This window comes from Myotis myotis, unplaced genomic scaffold (assembly GCF_014108235.1).
Source record: "Myotis myotis isolate mMyoMyo1 unplaced genomic scaffold, mMyoMyo1.p scaffold_m19_p_1, whole genome shotgun sequence".
Taxonomy (NCBI): domain Eukaryota; kingdom Metazoa; phylum Chordata; class Mammalia; order Chiroptera; family Vespertilionidae; genus Myotis; species Myotis myotis.
This window is the reverse complement of record NW_023416313.1, coordinates 136,323,046-136,336,188: the sequence shown is the minus strand read 5'-3', so window position 1 is coordinate 136,336,188 and position 13,143 is coordinate 136,323,046. Positions and strand designations below refer to the sequence as shown.

Genomic DNA, 13,143 nt, shown 5'->3' with positions numbered 1-13,143 from the left:
ATCAACAAGTGAATCTAAGAATCAAGTGAATAAATAATCTGGTGATCATAATAGAATCAGGGACATAGAAAGGGAGTGGACTGACTATTCTTGGGGGGGAAAGGGGTGTGGGAGATGTGGGAAGAGACTGGACAAATATCGTGCACTTATGGATGAGGACAGTGGGTGGGGAGTGAGGGCGGAGGGTGGGGCGGGAACTGGGAGGAGGGGAGTTATGGGGGGAAAAAAGAGGAACAAATGTAATAATCTGAACAATAAATATTTAATTAAAAAAACAACAAAAACAAACAAACAAACAAACAAAAAGAACATTTTCTAAGATCACCTGTTTAGTAAATGACAGCACTAGAATTCAAATCTACTCTTTCTATGAGCAATGGACTGGCTTCAGAAAATACTTAATCCTTTGAGACTGGAAGTGAGGAGAATTTTTTAGAAGAACCTCTATAAAATTAGGAAGATGCTGTCCTTGTGTAGCACTGATGAAGGTTTAAGTATCTGCTGTATAGGAGAGTTACATATTCAGCCAAAGAAGTGGCTAAATATATTGATGAGGGAGAGTTATCTTAGAAAACTGAGATGGTACTAGTGATTTGGAATGCGAGAATAGCTGAGGATAAAGAACTGTCATGTACCCAGCATAACAGAAAAGAAATGCTTCTCCATTAAGGTATCTTATGCCATTGAAAATCCTTTTCCTCTAGCTCAAGTTCACTCCTTTCCAATTACTTATAGTTTCTGAAGTGAATCCCAATTTCAACAGGCAGTCTGCATGACCAAGTGAAAGTCAAGTGGTAAGTTCTCTCTACTTACCAGTTTTTAGAATGTCTAAGTTATCTATTTCACTCCCTAACAAGGGAGAAAAGCACTCATAGAGATAATATAATTACATTCTTCATCAATAAATTATTTAAATCCATTCAATACTTAAATAATTAGGACCATATCATCTTCTATTAACTATTTTAATATTCTCCTGGCTGAACTCCCTGCCTCAAGTCTCAACCCACGCTCCCAACCTTCTCCACATCTTCACCGCAGCCCCAGAACTTTAGTCTGACACAGCCATTAGAGTTCTTTCCAAAGCAAAGATGCGATTATATAATTTAAACGCTTTCGAAAAATCAGTGGCTTTTAGTGAATAATACCCATGCTCCATTTTAGTGTGAGTATATAATTAATGCTCTTTGCAATTCAGCCCCAACTTATCTTCCCAGCCCAGCTCCTCCACTTCCTATCATATCCCCTTACCATGAGAAGCCACAGACCCACACCCTATGTACGGGGAATACTATGGTGTTATGCCTATGAGATAAGAAAGTGGGGCCAGGGAGGTTAAGTAACCTGCCCGTCCAAGTCTACAGCAAGTAAACGGCAGAGCCAGGATTCAGGCTGAGCCTGACTCCAAATCAAAGGCTTCAGCCAGTTAAACTACATTGTCTGCCGTAACCGGTTTGGCTCAGTGGATAGAGCGTCGGCCTGCGGACTGAAGGGTCCCGGGTTCGATTCCGGTCAGGGGCGTGTGCCTTGGTTGCGGGCGCATCCCCAGTAGGAGGTGTGCAGAAGGCAGCTGATCGATGTTTCTCTCTCATCGATGTTTCTGACTCTCTATCTCTCTCCCTTCCTCTCTGTAAAAAATCAGTAAAAATATATTTAAAAAAAAAAACACAAAAAAAAACTACATTGTCTTCTTTTATATGTTTTATGAATCTTGTTTTAACCCTGTGAAACAAAATTAATTTTGAGCATATTAAATGTTATGCATAATCAATGCTGTCTTCTTGTATCATAATTGTATAAAATATGTCAATCACATAAATTATTCTGTTACTTTGTAAAATTTATAGTTGCCATTAATGTCAATAGTTTTCTTTGACCTCAGACACATAAATAATAACAATATCTTCCATTCATTTAGGGCTCATGATGTGCCATGCATTATGCTAGGCATTTTTTATACCAAATATTTAATGATCAAAATACTCTTTGAGGTAAGTATTACTATTTCAATTTTGTGATGAGGAAACTGGCTACAGAAGGCTAAGCAAGTTGCTTAAGATTAAACAGCTAGACGGTCTCACTTTACAGCCTGTGCCCTTGACCACCACCCTATGCCATCTCCCTTTGAAGCTTCTAGATTGAACTTCTCAATAAACAACCTGGACCCTACCTTCTATGCCCAGTGCCTGAAATTCTTTGTGTTGCACACATATAGCCTCATCTTGCAAGTCTTGTCTTTACATTAAGTCACTAACAACTTCTTTCTGCTCCCATTCACCTCGTTTCATGGACACCGAACACCCTAAGACAGTAGAAAGTCTGGTTCTGAGCTGGGGTTCATTTTCCCTGTAGAGAATGGTTTCAGAGGCAGAAAATGGGAGTGATCTAAGTGATGGATCAATTGCCTGAGGTGGGGAAGAAAAGACCTTCCAATGGGTATATGATGCAAGGAAACCCTTTCTATTCCTCTCATTGTTCTGCACCGAGACTCCCCAGTGCCTAGAATCTGGGCTCCTGTGACTTTATCTTCCCTCTCCTGTGCTCAGGCAGAGTGGGCTCTAGATCTGTAGGTTGCAGCAATAAAAAGCAGTGATGGTTTTTTGAATCATTATACAGCCATCAATTCATTTACCCATATGCCAGGCACTGTTCTAGATACTGGATATGCAGCTGTGAACAAAACAAGTAATCTGTCCTCGTGGACCTTGCAGCCTGCTGGGGGACAACAGACAATTAACAAATAAACAGATAAATCTGTGGTGACAGATAAGCGCTATGCAGAGAAGAAAAGCTGAATAAAGGGAGAGAAAATGATGAAGGGTAATGGTGGGTGTAGGGCTGCTCTTTCATTAGGGTGGTCAGGGAAGATCTTCCTGATGTTGTATTCTTTGAGAAAAGACCCAAGTGAAGTGAAGGAATAATTTGTGAGCATATCTGAAGGAAGAACATTCCTGCAGAATAAATAGCCTTGAGATGGCAGTGTCCTTGTCATGTTTGAGGAAAATAAGGAGACCAATGTGCATGGAACAGACAGACTGAGGGAGATGTGGGTTAAGAATAGCCAGGGCCTGGCCAGTGTGGCTCAGTGGTTGAGCATCTACCTATGAACCAAGAGGTCATGGTTCTATTCCCAGTCAGGACATATGCCTGGATTGTGAGCTCAATCCCTAGTAGGGAGCGTGCAGGAGGTAGCCTTTCAATGAGTCTCTTTCAACATTGATATTTCTATCTCATTCTCCCTCTTCAGTCCTCTCAGAAATCAATAAAAATATATTTATATAAAAAAGAATAGCTAGGGATTTGAATTTTATTCTAAATACTAGAGGGCTGGTGCAGGAAATTCGTGCTTGGGTAGGGTCCCTAGGCCTGGCTGGCGATCAGGGCCGATCGGGGTCTTCTGGCTGCTGGCCGGGGCCTTCCTTCATTCCACACCGCCCCCTGGTGCTCAGCACATGCCATAGTGATCAATTGAACTCCCGGTCTCCTGGTCAAACTCCCGAGGGGACACTTTGCATATTAGCCTTTTATGTATATAGATGGTGAGAAGTCACTTGAAGATTTTGAGCAAAAAAGTAAAATGATCAGATTTACATTCTAATAGGATCCATCGGGCTACTGAATGGAGACACACTAGCAGGCAAGAGTAGAAGCAGACAGACCAAGGGGAGCACAGTGGGAGAGGATCTGAAAATCAGATTCAGAAAATGCTTTCAAGGTAGAGTTGATAAGAATTGCTAATGGACTGAATATGGGGTGTTTGGCTTGAACCAAAAGTTTCTGGGTTTAGGTTTAGGTCACTAATTGAATGGAGGTGTCATCTACCAACATGAGGTTTAGGGGAGGAAAGCAAGAGTTGTTTGAGATTTGTGAGAGAGTTTGACCTCCAAGTTATAGGCCTGCAGTAGCTGCCACTGGGTTTAACCTTTCACGGGGGCATATCGAGGCGAGGGAGCGAGAAATAGAAGAAATACAGTTCCGTCTGAGTAATCCTTCACTATTCCAGTGACTGAGAAGTAGGCCAGTAATCCGAGCTTCTCTTATACTCACGATGATGCCAGGGCAAGAAGTCTCTCTTCAAAATTTTCTGATTACTATTGTCTCAAAATTTTGAATTTAAATCAAAGTAATTTATTCCACAATTAGAGATAGCTTAAAATGCAAATGGCTTGAGAGATAATTCACTGTTTATGAATTTTTATCAAAATAGAGTAGATGAAGGTCCTGAGTGCTTAACAGGGGGAATTCACTGGCAAGAGAAAGAATGTAGATAAAGAAAGCAAAGATTTCACTATCATGCCAGGGATTTCCCTGTTTACCATAATTTATTTATTTTTATTGTTGAAAGTATTATATATGTTCCCCCTTTCCCCTCATTAGCCCCCTCCAGCCCAGGCTGCCACCAACTGATTGTCTGTGTCCATGGGTTATGCATATATGCATACAAGGTCTTTGGTTAATTACTTCCCACCCACCCTCCCCTCCTTCCCTCTGAGATTCCACACTCTGTTCCATGCTTCTATGTCTCTGGGTCCTCTCTGTTCATCAGTTTATTTTGTTAATTAGATTCCACATATGAGTGAGATCATGTGATGGTTGTCTTTCTCTGACTGACTTATTTCACTTAGCATGATACTCGCCGGGGCCCTCCATGCTGTCTCAGATGGCAAGAAATTCTTCTCTTTCACTGCTGCATAGTATTCCATGGTGTAAATGTACCACAGCTTTTTTAGCCATTCATCTACTGATGGGCACTTGGACTGTTTCTAGATCTTAGTTATTGTAAATTGTGCTGCTGTGAACATAGGGTTGCTTATATTCTTTCTGATTGGTTTTTGGATTTCTTAGAATATATTCTTAGAAGTGGGATCGCTGGGTCAAATGGCAGTTCCGTATTTAATTTTTTGAGGAAACGCCATAGTGTTTTCCACAGTGGCTGCACCAGTCTGCATTCCGACCAGCAGTGCAGAAGGGTTCCTTTTTCTCCACATCCTCCCCAGCACTTGTCATTTGTTGATTTGTTGATGGTAGCCATTCTGACAGGTTTGAAGTGATACCTCGTTGTCATTTCAATTTGCATCTCTCTGTGTTTATCATAATTTCCAAGTGGGAGAATGGAGAAAGAAGGGTATATACATTAAGGATCTACCCACGTGGAGGGCATCCATCTAAACTCTTTCTCTCCCCCGCCTTTTAGCCCTTCGTCTCTTCCCAAAAGTGTTCCTCCACCGGAAGGTCTGTGGCATGATAGAAGCTTATCGCCTCTTTTCCAGGGCCAGAGTGCAAGCAGGTGACTCTGGAGAATGCGGCTTACCTGTGTGTTTCCCATTTGATGTGGCACTGCCATTTCCCCCAACAGTGTCTAAGGGAAGGGGCGCCACATCTACCACCAGAAAGGCTCCAAGGCAGCTTTTACTTGACTTGTTTCTGATATATGCTTATTGCGAAATAATTCTAACAAAAGTTTCAAAGAACTAAAATCCCTACAAACTAGAGGCAACTCCAACAACATTTTGGCATATTCCTTCTGGTGTTTTATTCATTTTGTTCTTTCATAATCAAGCTCTTTATTGTGCATGCAACTGTTTTTGCTTAACATTATGGCATATATATTTGTCCATGTCATTTTGTTTTAATGGCTTCGAAATTATCTGTAGAGTAGCTGCACCACGATTTACTCAAGTTATTTTCTGATTTTTTGCAATTACAAATAACACTGATAAACAGCCTTGTGTGTAAATCGCTGCCCTTCTTTTGGGTGATTTACTAAAGAGTAATAAAAAGGTATGTTTTTATTTTTTTTCTTCTTTGGGTATATATGGTTTTCGTGTGTGTGTGTTTTCTTTTGGAGGGGTGTCACTTTTTTAGAGACAGACAGTGAAAGGAAGGAGGGAGGGAGGAAAGGAGAGAGAGAGAGAGAAAGAGAGAGAGATTGGTTGCTTTCCACACACGTGGACCTGGAGCTAGAGGCGAACCCGCAATCCTTAGTTAACCTGCAACCCTTCCATGCACAGGCTGCCTGAGTTGCGGCCAGGGCGGGTATACGCGCTTTTAAACGCTCCCAATATACAGTGCAAACTGATTTCCAGAAAGATTATCAAATTATACCGGAGCGGGGGGGGGGGTTGGGGGGGATTACTGGATTTGTTAGAAAATGTGACAGCAATTCTCTTTTTTCTTTAAATAATGAGGAGACACAGCTGTGTATTATTATACTAATCATTGTGAGCTGCTGCATGGTACTCACGCAATGGTGCTGCCAGTACAAGTGCTACAGGGTGTGGAGAATACAGATGCACGTGGGCAATGGAACTCAGGAGACCGTCCTTTAATGGAGTCTGGATGCTCACTGGGTGTTGGGGGTTGAGGGGCTGAGGAGCAGGGAGGGCAGAGAAGGGGTGGATGGGAATGTCGCCAGGAGAGGGAGCTGCGCAGGCGGCAGCGCGGCAGCACCCCGCCGCTCCCTCACACAGGAAGGACTGCAGGGTGCCAAGGGCGGCACTGAAGCAAACCCTTTGGCCACCTGAGTGATGATGATGTCCTTTGGGTTAACCAGACATTTCCGGGGAAATTTCTGTAAAATGGTGGCCAGAAATAAAAATAGCTGCTGGCGGACCTTCTCCTACACAAATTAGTTTTCCTGAAAATGACAGGAAAGTTACTCCTTGAACACTGTGTTTCTGAACTGACACAGAAAGAATACACAGCGGTATTTGATGAGTGATTGAGTAGATGTACACATGGAAGACAGGACGGCTGGATAGATAGCTGCACACGTCTGCTGCCATCTAATAACTAGCACCATTCATTCCAAAATATGTATTGCATATCCGTTCTGTCAATTACTTCATTAAACATTCCACATCATTAACTGCTCTTTTGACTTTTTAAGTTTTCATCTTTTTTTTTTTTTCTTTTCTAGAAACAGACACCCATTTTCAGTTGTTTAAAAGGGTCTGAGAGGAAGAGGCCCATATATTGGCATTTCCCTTTTTCTCTCTGGCAGGAAATTTAGCTAAAGATATTTTCCCTCATGCAATTTCAAACCCAAATGTCACTCCCTAACTTTAAAACTTTAAATGGTTCTCCTTGCCTGTCACATGTAATAAAGTTCAAATTACGTCACCTGCTCCTTTATATTCTTTTTATAATCTGACATATATCATGATTTTTCCTTCCATTCTTTTGTGTATGTGAAAATTTTTTGTGTGGTAAAAAAGTATAACAAAAATCTTCATTTTAACACATTTTAAAGGTGCAATCCAGTGGCATTAATTGCATTCACAATGTTGTCCATTAATCACTACTATTGATTAACAAAACTTTATCACTCTAAAACAAACTCTATAACCAGTAAGTTCCTATTTCCCCAGTACCTGATAGCCAATAATCTATTTTCTATCTTTATGAATTTGCCTATTCTAGATATTTCATACACGTGAAATCTTATAATATTTGTCCTATTGTGGCTCATTTCACTTAGCATAATTTTTGCAAGATTCATCCATGTTGTAAGTATCAGCGTTCATTTTTTTAATGGCTGAGTAATGTTCTATCATTTGTATATATCCCACCTTTTGTTTACACATTTATCTGTGATGGACAATGGCTTGTTCCCCCCCCCCGCCCCCATCTTTGGGCTATTGCGAATAATGCTACCATGCACATTAGTGTACAAGTGTGTGTTTTAGATGTCTTCAGTTCTTTTGTGTATATACCCAGAAGTGCAAATGCTGGTTTAAGTAGTGATTCAGAATATTAATTTTGATTATAAAGAGTCAGGTTTATTTAGTTAATTTTATGCTATTTAGTAGAAAGCACCATAATGATGGTGTTTTTCAAACTTTGGGCCCTAATCTATTAGTAAGTTATGAAATCAATTTGTTTGCTATGATCAGCATTTTGAAAAATGAAATAGAAAAACAAGAATGCAATGGACTACTTAAGGGCATTATTTTGTGAATCTTTTATTTCAGTTGTGTGTGTAATGTAAAATATGTCTTATTGTGGGATGTGATCAGAAAAAAATGAGTTGAAGAGTGAGATTTGGAATTAGCCAGGACTCCGTGTGAGTCTGGGCTCCTGGGGACTTTTACCAGTTATCTGACTTTTTTTGTGTGGCTCAATCCCTTCATCAAAAAAGGAGAGTAATAATATGTCCTTGTTTTGTGTGTCCCTGTGTGAAAATATTAGAGATTACTTAAGTAGAATGCCTAAAATATAGCCAATGATTAACATACTTACTCCCAAATCGGCTTAAAAATAATGCTCTCCCTGTAAAAACACTTCCTTCGCTGGAAGGGAGACAGTATGTGTTACTGATGACTAGACACATTGCTCGGGCTGTTGCTCCAATTTGGTTTTGTAAGGAGACTCAGACACATAGCTCTTTCCCCTTCTTATTCTCACATTGTACTTATGTCTATATTATGGATTTGGGCACTTTATTATACATCTGTAATGTATTTCCTAATTATTTCACAGCCCGGCTAGTACTAGACACTTTCAAATATCTTCCAGTGTTTAAGACAGTGTGGGGCACATTACAGGGTGCTGGATGGAAATCTAGGGAGTTTGGCCTACAGCACACTTTTTGCGAAGTATCACTTCTGTAAGGGGAAGCAGACTTAATCCTGATTCCACCGGTATTTCTCACTCGATCTACTCCATGCTAAACATGCCAGTTAAGCACCAAGTCATGTCTCTGGGCAGTACAAGTGGAAGGTGTGAACAGAGAAACCACTTTATCTGAGGACAGTGGAAAATTAGATTCTAGCTCCCCCTCCCCACGCCTGTTCCCATCGGGCGGGGGGCGTTGATAATCCCCGAGGACCAGGGCCCAGAAGCGCGCCCGCTCCTGAGCCCCAGCAGCCGGCCAGCACGCACGCTCCCCCGCGCTGAGAGCCCTTCTCCCCAGATGAATCCTCATGGTGTCACAGACGCGCGCAGTCTGGATCGATACTGGATGGCGGACGTGCTCCCGCCGCCGTCAAGTGTAGGAACCGGGCGGTGGATTTAGCAGCCCTGCAGCCCGGGCGCAGCTTCTCATCAGCTCGATCCAGGCAGAGGACCTTAACCCATTCCCCGGCTGATACCCACCTGGTGGCCTCCCCGAAACCCGCCGCCCCTTCCTCGCAGCTCGGCTCCGCAGGGCGGGGCTTTGCCCTCAGGTCCCGCGCTGGGGCAGCAGGGCCGCGGCGCACGGGAGGGAGCCACGGGCGGGAGGGCGCCGTTAGGTGGCCCCCAGCAGGGCTCCCCGTGCAGTCCCCGGAGGCGGCTGCAGTGGGGAGCGCGGAGCTTCCTCACACTCAGGGCCACCTTCTTCCATTTTCTCGCTCTCCCGTGGGGCGGCGGCGGGGGAGCGGGGAGCCTCGGGCAGCCCCTAGGCCGACTGCTGGGGCCGGAAGACGCGCAGGTCCCGGGGAGGCGGGCAGGGGCGCGCTCGCCGCCCGCGGGTGGACCCCGAGAGCCCGGCTCCACGAAAACCCCGCCCCGGAGCCCGCTCCCACTCCTGATTGGCCAGCGCAGCCCCGAGGCGCCGGCGGTGCCCGGGCCTGTGTCTCAGCTATAAAGGCTGAGCAGGCATGACCGCCGCAACGAAGCTCTTCGGGCCGCCGCGGTGCTCGCCCGCTCAGCCTCGTAGCACCCCCATCACTCCCTGCCCCCGAGCGCTCCCGACTCCAGCATGCCGAGGGGCTTCCTGGTGAAGCGAACTAAACGGACAGGCGGCGCGTACCGAGTGCGCCTAGCCCACCGGGTCTTCCCCCTACCGGAGCCCCAGGGGGCGCCGCCCTTCGCCAAGGAGGCTTCCCGGGCCCCCCGGCCGGATGCGGAGCAGGCGGCACCCTCTAGCCAGGAGCCCGGAAGGGGGCTGGAGGAGACGGCGGCCCGGGAACTGTCGGGGTCGCCTTGTCGGGCAGCTGGGGTGAGCCCGGGGGCGGGTGGGCGGGAAGGTGCCGAGTGGAGGGCGGATGGCAGGGAGAGTCCCAGGCCCAGCTCCAGCCCTGCAAAGCCGGTGGGCGTGGAGCTGCGCCGGGCGTTTCTGGAGCGCTGCCTCCGCTCGCCGGCCTCCGCTGAGTCCTTCCCCGGGGGCGCCGCTGCCGTGGCCGCTTTCTCCTGCTCACTGGCACCGGCAGCCGCACCGACCTCGGGGGAGCAGTTCCAGCTGCCGCTCCGGGCACCGTTCCCAGAGCCCGCGCTCCATCCGGACCCCGCGCCGCTCTCGGCCACCCTGCACAGCCTGAAGCGTCCCGCCACCGGCGAACGCCGCGCCAAGGCGCCTCCGGGCTGCGTGTCTGGGCCTGCGGCCGCAGGAGTCAAGAAGCCAAAGGCCATGAGGAAGTTGAGCTTCGCTGATGAAGTGACCACATCGCCGGTCCTAGGCCTGAAGATCAAGGAGGAGGAGCCCGGAGCCCCGTCCCGGGGTCTGGGGGGCAGCCACACGCCGCTGGGGGAGTTCATCTGCCAGCTGTGCAAGGAACAGTACGCGGACCCCTTCGCGTTGGCGCAGCACCGCTGCTCCCGCATCGTTCGCGTTGAGTACCGCTGCCCCGAGTGCGATAAGGTCTTCAGCTGCCCGGCGAACCTCGCCTCCCATCGCCGCTGGCACAAGCCGCGTCCCGCAGTGACAAACGCCGCCGCAGTCTCCTCGATTGACGCGAAGCTTCCTCCTTCGTCCTCCCCGGATTCCGGGGCTGTTGCTTCTTTTCTGGCGGAGGGGAAGGAGAACAGCCGGGCAGAGCAGACGGAAAATCAGCACCTGCAGGCCAGGGACAGCTCCGGGGTGGAGCCGCGCCCAGAGGGCTCCCCATCCCAGGGTCTCCAGGTGTTGTCCCACCTCGAGGCACCGCTGCCTCGGGTCCCCTACACGGAAGGGGTACTGGGGCGTCGACTGCCTGGGCCGGGCAGTGCCAGTGGTGCCGGGGGACCCGAGATCTTCGTGTGCCCCTATTGCCACAAAAAGTTCCGTCGCCAAGCCTATCTGCGCAAGCATCTGGGCACTCACGAGGCGGGCTCGGCCCGCGCGCTTGCCCCAGGCTTTGGCTCTGAACGCGGGGTCCCACTGGCCTTCAGTTGCCCACTGTGCGGGGCGCACTTCCCGTCCGCAGACATCAGGGATAAGCACCGGCTGTGGCACGCTGTCCGGGACGAGCTGCTCCTGCCAGCTTTGGCTGGGGCAGTCCCGGAAGCTCCGAGCCCAGGAGGGGCAGCCGACGGGAGTGCTCAGCAGATTTTCTCGTGCAAGCACTGCCCGTCCACTTTCTTTAGCTCCCCGGGGCTGACTCGGCACATCAATAAGTGCCACCCCTCCGAGAGTCGGCAGGTGCTGCTGCTGCAGATGCCACTGCGGCCGGGCTGTTGAGGGCCCGGAGACCCAAGTTTGCGAGGTTGGCCCCTGAGGAAACAGATCATGGGAATTTCTGTAGGGCTCTCTTCAACTTGCAAGTTTACCTCATGTCCTTCCTGTATGTTCTCTCCTAAAAGTCTCAGTAGTCGATGTTCTGACATAGGAGCGGACAGCAAAATGTAAACTCCCTTTCCAGAGCAGGTTATGTATATGGATGGTTATAAACATTCGAGGCCAAGGACTGCCAGCTTTAAATCCTTCTCTTTCCCCATGAAAATAGGATCCCCCTCGCCTCCCAAACTCTGAAGGTCCTAATGAATCCCATATGACTTGTAATTCCTATGGAAAGTCGCAGTGAATGCGTGCATGTCTCAATGTCCACAGTCACTTTTTTTTTTTCCTGTTGTCATCGCAGGCACCTATTTAGTTTCTGTTTCAATAGGGTCAGATATCTTGCATTGTATATTCTGTGAATTAAAAGTTGTGACTGGTGCCAAACTTTTGGGGTGGGGGGAGATTCAAGACCTGTGTCTGTAGGTAGGAAATAGGATATTTTTGCTTTGGGGGATGTGGGGATCTCCCTGTAAGCTTTCCTTTTCTCAGTATTAGTCTTTTAAGTTAGTGTTTTGAGGTGGGGAGTGAGCTACTTGACAGGAAGCAGCTGACATATCCCCAAGATTCTCACCTTTAGCTATTTTGTGTGTAGTAGGCAGGAAGAGATACTTTAAACCGGGGGAAAAAAAAATAGCTTTTTGGGAATATAGAACTCATTTCCTGAAGTTAAACTGTCTTAGTACGGTTTCATTCAAATTGTTTGATACTTCCGTTGTAAATCTTGTACTGTGTATTATAAATTAAACTATGTTCAGTTTAAGGAAGATGTTAATACCTATAATCCACAATGGAGCTGAATGGCAAGTCATAATATCCAGTATTTTCTTTTTTATGTAAACCATATCCGGTGCACATTCTGTACCCACGTCCTAAGAGCCAGAGTGTAGGACACTAGCTGAGTGAGTATCGCTTGACAGACCGCCTGTGTTTATAAGATGCTCACCACCAAATAAATGTCCATAGCTGGTGCTTTGTCGTGTTCTGTGTTTGTCTTAAGAATTCCATTAAACACAGCCTATTTTTCAAAGCTACATCTCCCCAAAGCTGGTATCCTACTTTATAATTTTAGTGACCCACTTAGATTACAGCCAGGAGAAATTACATTTTGTAAATGAATGTGATGGTGAGGAAATGCAATGGAAAAATTTCCTTTAAAGTATGGCTGTGCAGAAAGAGCTCCAAAAGGCAAAGAATATGCACTATTCTTTAAAGACACTTTACCACCCCAAAATATCAACAGAAAAATATTAAAAAATTTTAAAAAATCTAGTGGTTATCTTAAGATGAAAATAATCATGTTAATTGTGCTAATTAACTGCTATTTCAAGTTGGCATTTTCACTCCATTTTGTCACATACCATGAAGCCATTAGCTGTTCATTAAACAAATCTGAAAGCACTGCAGAAACGTGTAAGCTGTTACTTTGATTTTTCCTCTTTGTAATTCTTTACCTGGGTTGTGGAAAACTGTATTGTTTAATCTTGTTCCGAGGGACATGTTTATTGTCTTTTGTAGGAATTTTAGTTTATTTTCTACATTATTTCATAGGAATTTATTTATAAAAAAATAAATAAGTACACAGGTTTTAGAAACTATAAAAGTTTTGTTCCTGAATGTATACTATAAGCAAGTAAATTGAAGAAATCAAAGAAACATGAGGCTGAGATAAAATGATGCTTTAACCA

At 46.0% G+C, this 13,143-nt stretch overlaps 1 protein-coding gene across 1 annotated transcript; it reads left to right on the top strand.

The window, feature by feature from the left end:
* Positions 1-9,625: 9,625 nt before the first annotated feature.
* On the top strand, positions 9,626-12,813 carry INSM2 (INSM transcriptional repressor 2). The gene has a single exon (XM_036322078.1). The coding sequence runs from the start codon at positions 9,683-9,685 to the stop codon at positions 11,357-11,359; it is 1,677 nt and encodes a 558-aa protein (XP_036177971.1). The 5' UTR covers positions 9,626-9,682; the 3' UTR covers positions 11,360-12,813.
* The last annotated feature ends 330 nt before the right edge of the window (positions 12,814-13,143 follow it).